The 13,993-nt window shown below is 36.3% G+C and overlaps 1 protein-coding gene across 4 annotated transcripts in view; it reads right to left on the bottom strand.

The window, feature by feature from the left end:
• Positions 1-3,458: 3,458 nt before the first annotated feature.
• Positions 3,459-13,993, bottom strand: part of USP15 (ubiquitin specific peptidase 15) — a 157,309-nt gene continuing 146,774 nt past the window's right edge. For all 4 annotated transcript variants that reach the window (XM_027854170.1, XM_027854169.1, XM_027854171.1 and 1 more), the window contains 2 exons: positions 13,777-13,865; positions 3,459-5,095 (listed from right to left, as the gene is read on the bottom strand). In XM_027854170.1, the coding sequence (XP_027709971.1) occupies positions 4,910-5,095; positions 13,777-13,865 (275 nt within the window). In that variant the 3' untranslated portion in view covers positions 3,459-4,909. The remainder of the gene's footprint in view (positions 5,096-13,776; positions 13,866-13,993) is intronic.

The raw sequence follows: 13,993 nt of genomic DNA on the forward strand, positions 1-13,993 counted from the left end.
GTCAGTATCATGCCCATTTTAAATTAAGGTAAATGAGTGACTTAGGGTCTGAACCATTTAGGTTAAAGTGTTTTAGGATGCCACCTTTGAATTTGACTTGTACCTTTTATAATTTCATTATTTTCCCTCAGGAATGACACTGGCTAAATGGACTCATTTCTACAGCTGTTTTTCAAAATTGGTAGGGGTTTTATTTTCAAGATGCAATGAAGTCAAACCCAATTGAATTTCATTTCAATCCTGAAAATGAGGATTAAAAAATTTTGCAAATGAAAAAGTTCATTTCAATTGATGAAACATCATTTCATATCTTGGCTCTGCTATTTACTACCTGGGTGCCTTAGGCTAAATCACCTCATCTCTTGGATTGTCTGCTTGGTAAACACTGGAAAATGAAGAGGCTGGATTACATGGCCTCTAAGGCCCCTTTGAATTCTAAATCTATGATTCCATGAAATATTCAAATATTTATATTTGAACAAACATAACTTTCTCTTATGGCATTTGTATTAAAAATAACATGCAAATGAGATAAACACATTAGTTTAGCTACTCATGGAATATATATCCTAGACACTTCTGAAAGAACTGACTTTCAAACTGATCTGAATTTTTAATATGCCAATATGGTAAAGCTTTGTGATTTCCTCAGTACACAGAACTCAATATAGTAACTCTCTCCACTAAGACATTTTCAAACCCTCCCAATGCCTTAGTTAATCTGTTCTATTGAATTTCCTGAGGCACACAGAGGCTAAATAACTTCGGCAGGTTCACACAAGGGTAGGAGCCAGGATTTGAAACCAGGTCTTGACTCCAAGCCCAAATACTTAAATCTCCTACTCCTAGCTCTATTTTTAAAAAGATATGCCTCATTTCCTTAGAATTTAACCTATAGGAAATCTAAAATTCCCGAATCTGGTTTCACTGTAATTATTTATAACAATTTACTTTTCTCAACTCAGTTTTAAGTATTCTTTATTGCTATTTATGTAGTTTGTTTCAACATTCTTTGCTTATAGTAAAGAACAAAACATATTAAATACTTATGAATGTATGAAAGGCCAATAAATTTCCAGCATAGGAGTAAATTCCTGAATTTAAATAATCAGTACAAGTCTGAATATATGCAGATGTGCTAAAGGAAATATTCCCCACAGTCAAACTTGATTATGTAATTTGAAACAAAACAGAAAGGTTAGTGAGAATCTACATGAACAAAACTCACTTGGCTAATTTTCTATTCTTTGGTGGAACAGAGCTTTCAAAAGTTATAAGAACAAATATAAATTATATTTTCAAAAAAGTTGAATTTCAAATGTATTTGGATTAATTTACTTGTATTTTAGTCTATGTAAGATTATTAAAGCAATACTAACAATGCAAGGCAACACAGCACATAAGATAGAAATGGCAAAAGAGTCAGGAAAACCTGGGTTTGAGTTAACTTTGTACAAAGTCACTTAACTTCTCAGTGCTCGAGGGAACTCTCTAAGACTCTTAAGTTACAGAAAAGGTTCTGACCTTCATTGGTAAAAGGTATTTTCTCATTTGGGAGTTCCTAACACCAAGGAAATCACAAGTCTAGTTTCTATCTCTAGCTTAATAATGACAAAAATAATAAATAAACAACAACAAAATTCTACCATTTCTTCTCTCTTAATTTGCAAAGTTTTTTGTGGCTTCAGAAATTAACATCCTTCTTCACTTTTCTTCCTGTTCTTCTGAGATTCTAGACCTTGGATGGCAGCACCTAGATCATGCAAAAGTTCTTCAAACTTTATTCATAAGGTCAAACCTGGAAAGGGTAGGTTCCCACTCTGAATAACTACAGTATGCTCCTGAAATTCTCTTACTCACTGGTTCATTTCTTCTAAGGCTTACTTACCTCTGTTTTAATAAAAGCATGTAATTAGTAGAAAAAGCAATAAGCCTGATTTTAAACTGTCCATATGGCTAAGCACTCACTCATTGTCACAAATTAATGATTTTGCATTTAGGTGCCAGAAAAGATGGATGTAAAATATAGGGTTACAAAAGAAACATGATTTGTACAAGAAACATGAAATAAAATTTTAGAAACTCAATGACAATGAGGCTCCTTTCTAGAGATGAACTTCAGATGCTCTAAATTAACAAAAACAACAAAAAAGAATAAGGAACCTAAAATCTATTGTAGCATCATTTAATTTGCAGATATATGGGGAAAAAAAACAGATCTTATGTTAGGGAAACAGATGGAATCTAAAAGGGGGGTTAAGTTCTGAAAAATGTGACATTTGATTTAATGAAAAAACAGTTTTGGTTAAATTAAGCTACTTTAAAAAATGGTCACATACTCATATCAAGCTAAGTCATTTGACTTCTTGTTAGGGTTTTAAAATACAAAGGTATTAATGTTAATTTTTCCTTTAAATTAGAGGTTGTGTTTAAACTTTTTGTACTGCTTTAATTTTCCTTTTGTTGGCCAAAGGATAGGGGCAGATCACCTCTCCTAGGACTTAAAATTGCAGAGAAAGTACTGAGCCACACTCGTACAGAGTTTCTACAAATGAAAAGGAAGGTTAAGTTCCTCTCTGAGTGAAATCACAGGTCAAATCTCTATCCCAATAGTAATAATTTAAAACATTTAAAATTAGTTATAATGTGTTGAGGTATAGTAAAAAGAGTACTGAACTTGGAGTCACTAGGCCAGAGTTAAAATTCTGTCTCTGCCATTTACAGTTGTGTTAGGACAGTTTTTACTTTCTTTATCAAGGTGTATAAAATTGGGTTACGTGAAAAACTCTCTGGTCCTCAGTTTCAGCTGTAAAAGAGGGGGCTGGATTACTATGACTCCATCCTATTTTAGATCTCTGGTCTTACATGTATCTATCCTTGCTAAGTTAAAAATTACAATCTAGGTACAGAAAAACAATTTTGAGTTTCTGTTTCTCTTTCAGAAAAATGAACATCAAAACAGAGATGTTTAGTTAAAACTGGCCTTTATGATATGCCCTTATCAGGATGACACATTTTTGTTTAGAAGCATTTCAAATAATTAAGTTATAATTACGATACAATAACTAATGAATGGCATTTTGGTCACCTACCTATAAAATAAAAGCTTTTGTCAAAAGGTTCAGAGTAAGAAATGAAAGACTAAATAAGGCCTTGAATAGCTTTATTGAAATCTGTATAAATAAACATGCACATTTCAAATGTAAACTCAAGTGAACTCAAGTGCAGACAAAATTTTAACCTCTGTCATGCAGGAGGTTAGTTTACATTAGAAAAAAAAAAACAAACAAAAAAAAATCCAAAAAGCAGCTTTAAAATACCAGGATGAAACACCAGCTTTAATATCAAGGTATAAAGCAAAAGCCATGTTCAACATACCTCGTTTATCCTGGTCAAATGCATCTTTTCCCCCTCTTTTTAACTTTAATGCTAACATAAATAAATAATTTACCAAAATGTGCACTCACAGAGTGAACTTTTATTTACAATACACAATTTATAACCTATTGTATTTGATTAGTTCAAGTGAAGAACATCATACTTTTTGCTTCAATAACAGTGGGACACAAAGCAATTCCTCAGGTCATAGGTAGGTATGTGAAGTATGTCCCAGCACTTAAAAGATTTCCTAGTAAAGGCAGTATTGTATGCCAATCAACAATACATTCTTTCAACTAGATCAAAGGGAAAGCAGCAAATAAAAAAAATGATTAAAATGTTCACACATATTTTTGGCATCCTGAATCCTTGAATGTGGTTAACTAAATCAAATTCAAGGTTTGTATGCTTTATATGCTGTACAGGTTCTGACTCTGGAACATGCAAATGCCAATTCTCTTATAGCAAGTTACCTTCTGAGAAAAGCTGTAAGGCTATGGTGAATTCCATCAGGAACACACAAAGAAAATTAACAGACCTACCTTTAAAGCCAATTGTCCATTAATGATTTAAAGGCAAGTATATGAAAAAAATCTCATCTATGCTTGATGTACAGTTATTATTATGGATATAGAATACTATTAAGTCTGACCTTATTTTATAATAATTGGGAGAGCTGAAAGTTGCCAAACTGAAAAAAATGGGGTAGAGAAAAATGAGCAGCACAAATTTAAACTTTGGACTGACACCAGATTAAAGTTATGCATTTCTTATACGCAAGTTAAGAATTTTAATGTCTAAGTAATAGATTCAACAGCAATAAGGAATATTTAACTGAAAAATGACTTCATATGCAGTAAGAAATCTAGAGCCTGCTCCACAGCAGCAGTTAGAGGAACATAATATTCTTGATGTTTAATGATACCACGAAGAGAAATGACCTTTCTGAGCTTATTTCTTTCAACATTATTCAGTTTTTCTTAAGAGGCCAGCTTGATTATTAGGGAAAGATGTGAAAATTTCGTTTTCCAAGAAGACTACTGCAGTATTTATGCCACATTTACTAGTGCAGCTAAATAGCATAGTAGTATGAATGGTTGCCTAATATACATGAATAAGTTCATCCAAAAACTAGGTTCAGTCATTGTTTTCTTGCAGAATTATTATAGTAAATTAAATGACCAACATCCACAAATTTAACATTTCTCATCAGTTAACTCACATTCAAAACAATTAAAGAAACATAATTCATCAAAACAGCAGCAAACTTAAAAGGGGTTTATTTGTGATTTCCTATATATATTTAGCTTGTAAATACAAGACTGTAAATGTATTAAGAGACAATTTCTGTTAAAGTTTTCATTGTGTTTCACTTCAAGTACTGCACAAGTTAAAATCTGATAAAGGATTTACATTCTCTTATTTGAAACTCCCCATCTCAGACTTCTGTTTTAATGTGGTGGGTAACTTCATTATTTCAACAGAAACCACCTGCAGGAAAGTCTCTCTTTTATGGCTTCTAGGACTTTCATTAGTTAGTGTGCATACAGTTTTCATTTTCTATATCATTGTCATTCTCATTACTATCTTCATCACTTTCTAATGGGATGCCTGTGGCAGCTGAAGCACCTTGTTTAGTTTCTCGGTCAAGGGGAAAAAAGCCAGTTCCACTGAAAGTGTCCTGTCTCTGGTAGAAGAGCACATATGCTGCTTTGGACTGTAGGAGCAAACAGACAGACACACAGACAGACAGACAAAGAGTGTTAACATAGTAATGATTTTCAGATGGTGGCTGATATGGGTTGAGAAGCAAGATGAAGTCAAGTAAGTGAATAGTACGTGACTTAATGAAGGTAGACAGGATAAAAAAGGAATTTAGTTAACTGAGGCACTCAGAACTACTTTAAAAAACATTTAATGGACTAAAACTTACCATGGTATATTTTCTTTCTAGTAATAAGATAAAAAACACTGAGTGAAGAATCCTATTTACATAAATAAAAACTATTTCAGACTCACTACTATACCAACAAATTACTAAATAACATAATTATATTATAAATGTAATTAAGGGTAAATCAAAACTAGTTCAAAACAGCATCTAAAATATGTACTAAATATTGATTATATACATATATAGCCCTGTCCAGGAATTACAAACTCAGAAAGCAAGCTGTAGTTTCTGATCTAACAGAATTCTTTGAATTTTAGAACTGGAAGGGACCTTCCTGATCATCTACACAAACTCCCTCATTTATCCAAATGAAGGAATTGATGGCCAATCAAATTAGCTGATATATTCTTTTAATTGTGTGATGCTTTTGGTCAAAAGGCATCCTACTGATTGAGGATAAAATTTATTATTTATTAGCCTCTATCCAAGCTACCACCAATCTCTTAACTGACAAATCTCATGGCTTCTTCTCAGTCCTCATTGTTCTTGACCTCTGTGCCACTTACAACTGATCTGCTCTCTGGGTTTCGGTGACATGGTTCTTTCCTGGTTTTCCTCCTAACTTTCTCTATACCACTACTTACTTTTCTCTGGTGGATAATCATTAATTCTCACGTCCACTAACTGTGTGTGAGACCTCTAGGATTTGACTTCCGTCCTCTTTTTTTCTCTCTCTCTATGTTCTCTCACTTGGTAACCATCTCCTCTTACCCTAGTTTCTCTCTTGTACCCCAGTCTCACCAGCTGCTTAGTGGACATTTCAAACTGGGATGTCCCACAGTCATCTTAAACTCAATATGTCAAAAACTAATTATTTTCTTCCCACACCACCCTACGTTCTGAACTTTCCTATTACTACCAGGAGTATGACATTCTTGCTATTATGGTGTACTCCCCACTCTTCCTCAATCCATATACCTAGTGACTAAATCTTGTCATTTCTTTTTCCAAAACACTTTCGATACCTCTCCCCTTCTCACAAAACCATCACCCTAGTTCAGGACTCCTTATCACCTCTCACCTGGACTATTGCAATAGTCTCCTGGTTGGTCCCACTACCTGCTATCTCTCCTTACTCCAATCCATCCTGAATATGACTGATAAAAGGGATGTTCCTATGGCACAGGTGTGACCATGTCACTACCCACCCCTCTTTTTCACCCAATCTATACTTCAGTATCTCCCTATTACTCCTAGGATCTAATATAAACTCTTCTGTCAAGCATTTTAAACTCTTCACAGTCTGGTTCTCTCCTACATTCCCATGCTTCTTATTAGCTTTCCCCCTCTCCACAAACTCTATGGTTTGATCCTACTACTCCACTTGCAGTTCCTCATATATGGTGCTCCATTTCCTGTCTCCATGTCTTTGGCCTAGTTGTTGCTTGGGTTTGGCTCACTCTCCTTCCTCACCTTCTGGAATCCCTCACTTCCTCTGAAACTCACCTCAAGTGTCAACTTTTGCAAGGTTTTGCCAAGCTCCCTAGATGCTAGTACTCTCCCTTCCCAAACTACCTTGTGTTTATTTTGTATATATTCTGTTTGAGTTCATACAGGTACGTCTCCCTCAGTCAGAAGGTAGATTAATTGAGGCCACAAAATGTTTTACTCTTGTCTCTGTATCTCCAGCATGTAGACTTTGACAAAATTTCTGCTATCTAGGCCAGTCTTTGACAATAATTTGCATAAAGGAAACAAAAGAGGTACAGTCAGTACACAGTAGAATGTCAAAGAAGCTAAAGAACAAAGTTTTTAAAAGGAAGAGGAGGTCAAAAGGGCCATTATGAAGTTGAGGAGGATAATGACTAAGAAAAGGTCACTGGGATTGGAGATTAAAATACCATTGTTTTGCCATGGGGATACTTTTTAGAGTGAGGCAAAATAATAACAGGTAAGTTTAAAAAAAGTAGAAAAGTAAAACAATACATAAGGAAGAATCAGAATCAAGCAATCTCAATGATGTAGTCTTTAATAAACTCAAGAAAAGAAAACTTCCTATTTCAGAAGAACTGCTGGGAAAACTGGAAAACAGTTTGGCAGAAATATGATTTACACCATCTTACACCACATGCCACAATATACTCAAAGCAGAAAAATCACTTAAAGGTCACATCATTTAAAAAAACAAACAAAAACAAAACAAACAAAACAAAAAACTCATCCCCAAAACTCGAAGAGAATAAGATCAGGTACTTTTCATAGCTATGGGCAAGGGCTGCAAATTCTTAACCATATAAGGGATAAAATTTCAATTATGCAAAATTGAAAAACTTGTAAAAAAAAAAAAAACCAAATGTAGTTAAAATTAAGAGGAAGCTGCTGACTGGAGTTAAAAAAAAACCCCACAAATTTGATCTAAAATTTATAGAAAACTAACACAAGTACATAAGAGCAAAAGCCTTTCCCCAACAAATCAATGGTCAAAGGAAATGAACAGTTCTCAAAAGAATAATTACAAACTATTTATAAAAGATGACCACAAACCACTAATAATAGCAGAAATGCAAATCAAAAACAACTCATGTTTTACACCTCAATCGGCAAACTGGCAAAGATGACACAAGTTGGGAAGGGTCAAGGGTGGAGGGGCTGTAGAAAGGTAGGTGCAGTAATGCACTATTTGATCAGTGAAATGGATTGGTCTAATAACTCTAGAAAGCCACCTGCATTTAATCTAAGAAAGTAGATTAAATTTTCATACCCTCTTATTCCACTATCCCTCCATTAGGCATATATATCCCAAGGAAGTCAAACACAGAAAGGTTTTTGATAGAATGAAATAGTCATAGCAGCAATATTTGTGGTAGCAAAGGACTAGACAAAAAGCAAACGTCCACTGATTGGGTAAGAGCTAAAAAAAACCTACTGGATATTAATGTAAAGGAATAGTGCTAAACCACAAGAAGTGATGAATAAAAAATACTCAAAGAACCATGGAAAGATGTGGGCAAACTGATGAAGAGTGAAGCAAGCAGAACCAGGAAAACAATATATATATACATAATGTTTCCAACAATGTAATAAATAAAAAGGCAGTGTGGTACAGTGGAATCAGTACTAACTCTAGAGTCAGAAAACCTGGGTTCAAATCTCACTTATGGTGGTTAATGCCTGTGAGACTTTACGCAAGTCACTTAATATTCATAGGCCTAAGTTTCCCTATTTGTAAAACGAGGGATTTGGACTAAATTGCCCCTGAGGTCCCTTCCAACTCTACATTTGACAATAAGAATGAAAAAACAAATTGAACAATGTACAATTATAATGATCACACTTAGCCCCAAGGAAGAGATGAAAAAATTTATCTCTTCCCTTCTTTGCAGAGATGTGGGACCATGGGTCTGGAACATTATTTGTGGAGTCAGATTTGTTGATGTGTTGGTTAATGCTGCTAAACTGCATTTTATTCTCTTTAATCCTGATTACAAGAGATAGCTTGCTGGATGGAGGAGAGATGTATTTGGAAATGAAGAAAATATAAAACAAATAAACAAAAAAACAATAAAAAGAAAAAAATTAAAAAGAAATTCATCATTGAGAAGGCAGGTTCAGTAGAATGAGGAAGAAGGTGGACCCCCAAGGATCACACGGTTTTTTGAATTGGAAGCAACTTTAGAGACCATCTACTCTAATCTGCTCACTTTACAGATGAGAAAATGGAGGCACAGGAAGATGAAATTGACTTGGAGGTATTGAACTAAATGAAAGAAAGAAAAACACATACAAGTGTAAAATAACTTCTCCAGAAAAGGGATCAGCAAATTACTAACTGAGGGCCAAATCCTGTGGCCCAAGAATGCTTTTTAGATTTTAAAATACAATATAACTTGATTTAACAATATAAAAACCCCTCTTAGCTCTCAGGCAGTATAAAAGCAAGCAAGTATCATGAGTCTGCTGATCTCTACCCCAGAGTTTTGGCAGGAAAGGAGAGGATGGTAAGTACGCTGGAAAGATGACTGAACCGAAGCAAATTTTTTTTTAAGGACAAGAGAAATATTTCTCGGATACCATCCTTTTATACTTTTGCATAATTCCTTGTTTTGTAATGTGTACAGTCTGCTCATGGCCACATAATCTTCTTTAAAGATCTTTGAATGATTCTCAACTTTAATTCTTCTTGGATTATATTATTCCTTGATTTGCAAATATACATCACTTGAATACTGGCTTGAAAAAGATGGACCTTTGTTTTCAGGTAGAAGTTTGGGTTCATTAAAAGATTTGTGTAATTTCCCAAAGGCAATAAAGACAGCTCACTCTCTTCTCATTCAATTCTGAATTCTTCTCATTTTGTATTTGCAATATCTATCCAAGCTACATATATACTGATAGATGAGGTCCAGCTCATTCATATAATTTGAGGAATAAAACTACTTGCTTATTTTAGCAAGTTATTAGAGCTTTATTAAGCAACTGACCAAATGGAGAAAATCACTTTCTTTATGGGGTAATTTTTTTCTGCTCAATGAATCTAAGCACGCTATATATAACAGTAAACAGGAAGAAAAAGCCCTATGGACTAAGTGGACAGACAGGAAGAGGATATCTATTGGGTCTAGATTTTTTCATGCCTAGATTGAGGTATCCTATAATAAAACATAGACTGAGGCAAGCAAATGATTTTAAAGGTCATCTGAGGGTCATTAAAATTAGGCTGGCTTTAACAGCTGGCCAATCTCTTCCTGCGTATGGGCATATATACTTTGAGCACAAAGGGTGAGAGAAAAAGGGTACTTGAAGCTACAGGAAAAGGACAGTTTTAAAAGAGAGGTACTAAGGCAAAGCTGTCTTCTCCTTTCTTCCTCAACTCCTATCATCTATTACTTCCAAATTCTCCTCCTCCCCTCTTCATCTTCTATCACTTAGATGCCTTCTGCCACTATCTCCTCCTTCATTCCTGTCTCACATGATGAAATGGCCTTATTCCTTACCAAGGCTAACCCCTTCTACTTGTTCAAGAGACACCTTTCTATCCTGTCTCCTTCAACAGATTGCCCCCTTTCTAATCTCAATTCTATCACTCATCTTCAATTTCTGTGTACTGGCTCCTTCCTTACTGTTTACAAACATGTACATGTCTCCCCCAATTCTCAAAAACTCTCATGTGATCCATCTCCACCAGCTATTATCCTCTATCTTTTCTGCCCTTTGTGATCAAACTCTTTGAAAAGGCCATCTACACTAGGTGTCTCCACTTTCTCTCCTCTCGCCCTTTTAATACCTTACAATTTGGCTTCCAACTTCCTCAAGGTTATCAATGACCAGTGACCTCTTAAATGCCAAATTCAATGACCTTTTCTCATTCTCCTCAACCTCTCTGCTGACTTTGATAGGTGCAGGGCTTAGGGTTGGGGTTACTCTCTTCTCTCTAGGATTTTGGAACATCATTCTCTTTTGGTTCTCCTCCAAGCTATATGACCACTTCTCTGTCTTCTTTGCTGGATGCTAATCCAGCTGTCTAACCATAGATGTCCCATAGGGTTCTATCCTGGGCCCTATTCTCCTCATCCTCTGTACTATTTCAGGTGGTGATCTCGTTGGCTCCCATGAATTTAATTACCATCTTTATGGTGATGATTCTCAAATCTACCTATCCTGCCCCAACCTCTCTGCTGACTGCCAATCTTGCATCTCCAACTACCTTTCACATATCTTGAACTAGACATCCAGTAGACATCTTTAACTCAACATGCTGAAAATGGAATTCATTATCATTCCTCCTACACTCTGCCTGCCTCCTAATTTTTTTTATTACTCGTGAGGGCAACACATCCTCTCAGTCCACCATACTCACTCTGACTCCGTGCTATCTCTTACCCTCTTCTACCTCCCGTCACCCCACCATATACAATCTGTTGCCAAGGCTTGTCAATCTTACCTCTGCAACATCTCTTGAACATGCTCCCTTCTCTTCTCTGATATTACTGCCTTGCCCTGGGGCAGACCCTCATCAACTCATGCTCACACTATTGGAACAGCTTGCTGGTGAGTCTGCCTCCCTCACGTCCCTCCCAGCTACAATCCACCTTCCATTTGGCCAGTGATTTCCCTAAAACACAGGTCTAATCATATCACATAAGCAGATCTTGCCCCCGCCTTTACTTACTCAATAAACTCTAGAGGCTCACTATTGCCTCCAGAATCATATACAAAATCCTCTGGTGTTCTAAGCTCTTCATAACCTATTCCTACTTTTCTAGTCTGCTTACACCTTACTCCCTGCCATGTACTCTTTGCTCTAGTCATACTGGCTTTTGTTCCATGAATGAGACTATAGGCATGGTCTCTGGCTGTCCCCCATGCCTAGAATGCTGCCCTCACTCCTCCCTTCCCACGTATTGGCTTCCTTCAAACCCAATTAAAATCCTATCTTCTAAAGGAAGCCTTCCTAACTGTTCTTAATTCTAGTGCTTTCTCTTTTAAAATTATTTCCTATTTTCCCTGCAAATAGCTTGTTTGAACATATTTCTTTGCTTGTTGTCTCCTCCATCAGACTGTAAGCTTCGAGAGCAGGGAATGTCTTTTGCCTCTTTTTTTAAAATTCTGAATACTTCACTGGTTGGTTGCTGTCCTTTGTGCTCAAAGAAGAACAAAATTACATCAGTATGTTGGAGTCAAGATAGAATGCATCTGACTGTGACTTCTAAGACCAACACACAATACAAGCTCAGAAGGTTCTACCATAGGTTGGGCACAAATAGTCCACGTGGACATTTGGAGTGGAGAAGTCTCAGTATGTGCACACCTCAGGTTTCTTTTGAGCTACTACAATTCTGTTTTGTCACAGAGCACAGGGCCTTCTTTGATGTGGGGATGCTATGCTCGGCGGTCCAGTACCAGTGTCTCCCATATCTCATAATTGATCCCAAAGTTCCTTGTACTGCTTCTTGGGACTTCCATGTGACTGCCTGCCCTGTGTGAATTTTCTAGGCAGAGATATGTTTGGCATTTGAACAACATGGCCAGTCCACTGGAGTTGTGCTCTCTGTAATAGAGATTGAATGTTTGGCAGTTTAGTTCAATAAAGGACCTCAGTGCCCAGTACCTTATCTTGCCAGGTGATCTTCAAAATCTTCCTAAGACAATTCAAATGTAAGTGATTCAATTTCTTGGCATGGTGCTGGTATGCTGTCCAGGTTTCACAGACATACCACAATGAGGTCAGTACAATGGCTCTGTAGACCTTCAGTTTGGTAGGCAGCCTAATACATCTTATCTTCCACACCTTCTTTCAGAGCCTCCCAAACACTGAGCTAGCTCTAGTAATGTGTGCGTTAACCTCATCATCTATATGTACATCCCTAGAAAGTATGTTGGCAGAGTAAGTGAACTTATTCACAGCATTCAAAATTTCTTCATTTGCTGTAATCAATGGTTCCATGTATGGATGGTATGGTGCTGGCTGGTGGAGGACATCTTTTTTTTTCTTTTGGTGATAATTGTCAGGCCAACATTAGCACCAGCAATAGAAAACTGATTTGTTGTATTTCAGCCTCAGAGGCTGCACTGGGTACACAATCATCTGTGAACAAAAAGTCATGCACCAACTCTCCTTCTACTTTAGTCTTGGCTTGTAGCCTTCTCAAGTTAAATAATTTATCATCAGTGAGGTAGCTGACCTTGATGCTGTTTTCGTACTCATTGAAGGCGTCTGATAACACTGCTGAAAACATCACGCAAGTACACCGTTCTGCTTCACTTCACTGGTGACTGGGAAAATGCATGAGCCTACTCTACAATCCAGAACTCACGCAAATATGCCATCCTGAAACTGACTTACAACACTGACGAACTTCTCTGGGTAACCAAATCTGAGGACTTAGCACAGTGTCTGGTATATAAGAGTGCTTAACAAATGTTTATTGACTCACTAACATCCACCCAATGCCAAGAGAACACAAGGAATAGCATACTGGGTGGACCCCCTGTAGTAACTTTTTGAGTGCATGGACAAGACTGGCACAGGCCAGGAAGGCATGGATGGATTATGATCTGCATAATATGATCTGCATGGAGGGAAAATATACACTGATAAGATAAGAGAGCCAGAGTACTGGAGAAGGGGTGGAAAGAAATGAAGATGCTTGTAGGCAGAGGAAAAGATGAAAGAATAAGACAAGAGAAATGATGACTGATGAAGCAAGATTCCAGAGGAGGATAGATGAAGGGCCCCTATGAAAAGGTTGCAACCTTGTCTCTGTTACTATTCAAACTTAAAAGACAGACTTATCTGCTTGGCAACTCTACATTTCCTTATATCAAGGGGAACTAATGTTTATCACTCCTGAATCACTAGAATACTTATATAAAATATAATACTTATATACAAAACTAACTAGGTTATATCCCTTTTTGTGGGTATTTTTTATTCATATCTAAATTTAATTTCAACAGTCTAAAAAAATCTTTTTGATTTACAGACAACAAAAGCAGGTACTTACCACAATTTGGTCTTCAGAAGCAGTTGAGACACTACTGTCATCAAAATAGTACCATTTTCCATCATCTTTATTTTTTGCAAAAGCAGTATCTAGAGTGAAACGTGATCCCTTTAGAGAGTTATCAATACTTTGCCTAAAACTACTTAAATGGGAAAACCATACATATATGAAACATATCTATAAAATCCACAAAATGCTTAATTACCTGTGTGTTGGT

The sequence above is a fragment of the Vombatus ursinus genome, unplaced genomic scaffold, assembly GCF_900497805.2.
Source record: "Vombatus ursinus unplaced genomic scaffold, bare-nosed wombat genome assembly UNPS02010320.1, whole genome shotgun sequence".
Classification (NCBI taxonomy): domain Eukaryota; kingdom Metazoa; phylum Chordata; class Mammalia; order Diprotodontia; family Vombatidae; genus Vombatus; species Vombatus ursinus.